The sequence below is a fragment of the Galeopterus variegatus genome, unplaced genomic scaffold (assembly GCF_000696425.1).
Source record: "Galeopterus variegatus unplaced genomic scaffold, G_variegatus-3.0.2 Scaffold4346, whole genome shotgun sequence".
NCBI classification, from domain to species: Eukaryota; Metazoa; Chordata; class Mammalia; order Dermoptera; family Cynocephalidae; genus Galeopterus; species Galeopterus variegatus.
In genome coordinates, this window is record NW_007730457.1 from 19,661 (window position 1) to 25,069 (window position 5,409).

At 33.1% G+C, this 5,409-nt stretch overlaps 1 protein-coding gene across 1 annotated transcript in view; it reads right to left on the reverse strand.

The window, feature by feature from the left end:
• Positions 1 to 5,409, reverse strand: part of CCNE2 (cyclin E2) — an 11,538-nt gene that overhangs the window by 1,774 nt on the left and 4,355 nt on the right. The window contains exons 6-8 of the mRNA XM_008587352.1: positions 4,158 to 4,304; positions 2,844 to 2,939; positions 2,462 to 2,596 (exon numbers count right to left, since the gene is read on the reverse strand). Coding sequence (XP_008585574.1) covers positions 2,462 to 2,596; positions 2,844 to 2,939; positions 4,158 to 4,304 — 378 coding nt within the window. The remainder of the gene's footprint in view (positions 1 to 2,461; positions 2,597 to 2,843; positions 2,940 to 4,157; positions 4,305 to 5,409) is intronic.

Below are 5,409 nucleotides of genomic sequence, written 5' to 3' on the forward strand. Positions count from 1 at the left end.
TAAATTTTTCTGCTAAAGTTTTAAATACATATTTAGCTGGATGTTAAAGTTCATGGATTATAGTCCCAGTACAAGTTATGAACAGGTAAGAAGACAACAAAATATAGACTTACCTGAGGCTTTCTTCACCACTTCAATGGAGGTAAAATGGCATATGGCAGCAGCAGCCAGTTTTCTGTACTGGAACTCTAATGAATCAATGGCTAGAGTACACAGATCTAATAGCTAACAAAGGAAAAACAAAAGTACAAGTAATTTAGAAGGAGGAGAATGCGTGACTACATGTCCCTACTAAACATTAGTCAGCTACACTTTAGAGGACTTATTATGTGGACCATATACCAGGAATTGCTAAAACTCTAGAGATCCAAAATAAATAAGCCACCACCCTGAAGGAAGTCCAGTCTTAGGATTATAGGGCAGGGAATAACTAGACAAGGAAAGCATTGTCGCAATGCAGTCTGATGCACTAGCAGGAAGGGCACCTAATCCAGACTGGAGAAGACAGAGCAGCTTCTGATGCCTTAAATGAATCTTCAAAGAAAAGGCAGCCAGGAAGATTGGGAGGTAGAGAATGTGCTAGGTGTAGGGACATTTCTTGGAACTCAAGTAGTTCAGAAAACCTAAGGTGAAAAATATGAAATAAGGAGTTATTTCTTATCAAAAAGTGGTGGGGGCAGCTAGAGAGAGGCATGGTCTAGATTAGATCATACAAGAGTACTTCAAAAGGTTGGTGGAAAAATAGAATTAAAAGATAATACGAATCTCCATGAACTTCTTGAAGTACCCTCGTAAAAGGACTTTAAAAAGTCAGATTAAACTAATTCTATAGGCTGATTAAACTAATGGAAGGTTTTAAATCAGGAAAGTTACATTTTAAGAAAGACTACAGTGAAGTGGACAGACTAGAAGGGAACATGTTTATGAGCAGTGAGATTAGTGAGGCAGTATAATCCAGGCAATAAGAGAGCTGAACAGGAGCAGTGGAACAGTGTAAAAGGGCTAGATTTCAGAGGTTTGAGGTCTGTCCAGTGGAATAAAATTTAAATTATACTTGCCCCCGTGGTCCAGAAGGCAGTAATAGGAGACGAATCAGAAGTGAAATATTACTATTATATAACTCTAAAAACTGCTTTCATATTTTAGCAGTTTATCAAAGGTTTACCCTGTGTCAAAAGGGTATAACTGCCTATGACAATCTGGGATGTTGGGAATTCTGACTGAATAATAAGCCTTTATGAGAAAGTTTTGCAAAATGAACCAATTCCAGTGTATTTATTGATTATCCAATTTTAGTATTCATGATGTGCTTACTAGGTTTAGAACACAAATTTTACCTGAGTGACTTAATACTCATTGTGCCTTTGATTCCATGTGTAACATTTTCACATCCTATGTTGAATAAGAATGTAGATTTTTTTCACTTTTGTATATGGCAGATACGGCAGTCTAAGATATTAAGAGAAGTAGGAAAGAATGGAATTCTCCTTCCTCCTTTAACTAATCAGAGTATTAACTCCTGTCTGGATTATACTGCCTTTTAACTAATCTCACTGCTTATAAACAGTTTCCTTCTAGTCTTTCTGCTTCACTGCAGTCTAAATTATCTTTCTTATTCTCAAAACGTAACTTGCCTGATTTAAAACCTCACAATAGTTTAAATAATCAGCCTATAGAATAGATTTCTGACTTTGTTTGTTTGGTTTTGCTTTTTGTGGTGACGGACTAGTATAGAGCTCTGAACCCATGACCTTGGTGTTATAAGGCTGTGCTCTAACCAACTGAATTAATGGGCCAGCCTAGGTTCTGGCTTCTTAAAGACCCATTATGATCTAATCTAGACTATGCCTCTCTAGCCACTGCCTCCCCCCTTTCATTTTGTCATTGTTTTGGTTTTCTGGTGGCTGGCCAATACAGGGATCTGAACCCTTGACCTTGGTGTTATTAGTACCCCATTTTTTGATAAGAATGCCAAATAACAAATATATTTGTTAGAATATTTGCTATATGCTAGCCTAGGAAAGTTTAAGTTGAACTTAAGTTTAAAAAAAATCTCATAACAAGATGATTTTAATTCTAATATGTAACTTAAATAGGTACCCTATGTATTCAAATATAAAGAGAATAAGAACCACACAGAAAAATTCTGTACCATTGCAAAGTCTAAAGACAACTGCCTGAAAAATACTTTTCCCCATTTTATATCAAAAAGAGATATTTAACTATCTATTTTGGACTCCTGAAGACTGAAAATACTTGTAAAAGTTTAAGGACTTTGTTTCCTAGAATTATTAAGCAACGTATAAATATTGGGGACAGAATTTTATGCATCTAGTCAATTAAGGAGTGAATTAATTCAGTGTGCCATTATTTTGTTGTGTAGCCTATTTAAGACTATTATACACTAAACAAACTTGTAATTAACAGTAACATTAGATACACTTAATAAAAATGTCAATACCTGAGCTATTTGAATGAATGTTTCCTGAGAATACTGAGGTAGAAGAACTTTAGGAGCATCTTTAAGAGCATCAACTTGGAGAAAGAGATTTAGCCAGGAGATGATTGTTACAGGACAAAGTTCCCATTTTAAAGCCTGTTAATGAAATTAAAAAATGCCTGTTAATGAATGTAGGGACATATACTACGTTACATAGTAGAGTTTAGAGATTAAGTAAGTTCTCCTCCCACCCATAACCACTGTCAATATTTTGATGCATTTAACCTCTTAGAACTGGATTCTAATACTAAAAACCTTAGTTTTGACTATTTTCATTGTAGTATTTGAGATTCAGTCATAACTACTAAGTTGTAACTAGAAATAAAGACATAATTATTATTACCTTTAATATAATGAGTTCCATCCTTAAGATATCCTCTTCACTGCAAGCACCATCAGTGACATAAGCAAACTCTTGGAGTTTAGGAGCATAGATTTCCTTTAAATTACAATATATTATTAAGCACAATTGAGACTGAGAGTAAAAGAATTATAAATGAGACCACACATGTGGCCGTCAGTTTTAAGGAAAGCTTCACAAAATAAGTATAAATCTTAGTAAAATAGTTCTACTATAGCCAAAACAACCTTGTTTAAGATGTTTTTCATATTTAGGTATCTAAAGTAGCAACTATATTGATTATCAAGACATTTTCATAGAATTGACTTTGAATTTTAGTTTTAAACTACTAGAATGTTGCAGTCATTTCAGTCAAAAAACAAAAACTCAAACTTATTTAAAGATTGCCTAGTATGTGGGTCAGACCAAACAAGACACTCAACAAATGAAGTCTAGAAACTAAAAACATTTCATTTACCCTAGTACCAAAATAAAGGTTAATCAAGAAATATTTTGTGCAGTTTGGCTGACAGCAGTCTGTCTTGGTACACAAAAGAACCAGAATGATCAAAGGATTAGAAGAGATGCCTGCCACACAGGAGAACAGGCTAAAGAACAGTTTTTCAGTCTAGAAATATGAAATAGTATGATTTCAGGTAAGGATAGACTGAACACAAACTTATGTGCTAAATTTGGCAGAATTTGGAGATAGCTCTTAAAGCTCAAAAGAAACATTTGGAAGAAAAAAAATACATTTAAGAAAATTAACATATCACAATCCTACCCTCAAAACTTTTAGATGAAAGTATTTATAATATCTATAATGTATTGTTTAAGAAAAGTAGATTGAGACTATGTGAAAGAAAATCTCAGGAAAGGAGATGCCTTGTATCATGGCACCATCAGATACAAAAGTATTAGGCTGGATAGACCATTATTCTAAACCACTTCTTTCATTTGATTGGCTGTTTAGTTTTCAAAGACCATTCTATTGAATCCAAGGAACATAATTACGTATATAAGGACAATGCTGATACATTTTGTTAGGCAGAATGTTAGCCATAGAACATTTCACCTAGATATTAATTCCGGAATATAAACTAGAGACTAATAGGCTCAGACACTACAGAGGAGAACTATGATAATTTATTTATCCAATCTCATCATAACATTCAAAAAATGTACTGAGGCACAAAACCACTCATTTTTCCTAAAGAGTTAATACGAAAAATAATAACGTTTTCTGAGATTCAATGTGTTGATTAAAAAACAAAAGTTTGGGATAAATATATATCTATGAATAAACTGAGAACTTACCTCAAGTTTGGAAGCAATGAACAATGAGGTAATTCCAATGAGTTGAAGCATATTTTTATTTATATCCTTTTGTGTCAACATAAATCTATCAAAAAAGTCTTGTGCAAGATAAAATGTTTCCCTATGAAGTGTGTATACTTCACATACCTAGAGAAGAATCCAAACATTTAAATATTATCCTCCAAATATCTCTAAATTAGAAAATCATCTCTTAGCATACCAGACTTTAGAATAATTTTATGCCAAACTTTGCTTTTTAAGATACCAAAACTAAGATAGGAGAGAAAAAGAAATGACCATGTACTGATAAGATTATTACCATCCTCATTTACTCTTATTAGTTTTATAGTTTTTTTCCACATGTTTTACCTCATATATTTTTCATTTTACTGAACTGGCTAAGAATTATAGAATGCTGAATGAAATAACTGGTGACAGACAAAAACCTTTATCTTATTTCTAACTTTAGTGGGAATTGCTGTGATGTTTCACTGTTGTTAAAAATAATTAATAGTAGCTGTCATTTCCACACTTACTATAGGGAAACTTTTAATTTTCACAACTCCATAAAGTAGGTACCATTATCCCCATTTCGGAGATGAGGAAACAGAGGGACATAGATAACGTGAGTTTCTAATAAACATGTGTTAAAGGAAATCTATTCCTCGCTTACTATGTATTTTAAAATCAGGAATGGATGCTGAATTTCAAAAAATGTCTTGCATCTACTGAGATCTTAGGATTTTTCTCATTTAACTACTAAGTAGATTTTCAAATGTTGAACCATCTTTGCATTCCTAGACTGAAAGAACATTCTAAGACAAAGTAGAGTTTAACACTGCTGGATTTATTATATTCCGTACGGTTTTGCATATATAATCATATTTAAGAAAAATAGGAATAAATTGGATAGGACAAATGCTGGATAAAAATCAGTATAACATACAAAAGAAAAAATTTTTTAATTAACATAATTGTGCTTAATTTGATTCCATCTTACACCCACATGATTAAAATATAATCTTTTCTTCCAGTCAGAATAAGGGACAAGATGACCTGATACAAAAGGACAACGTTTTGTAGTCTTAAAAACTTTTCTGATAGGTTCTGAGATCTACTCTGCCATGTGCTACTCCACCCAAAAACGTAGTCTTTCTCTGGTGGAATGCATCATCTCTATCTTTTTTTTTGTTTTTTTTTGTCTTTTTTGTCTTTTTCCGTGTCCGGCAACAGATCGCAACCCTCAGTGTTG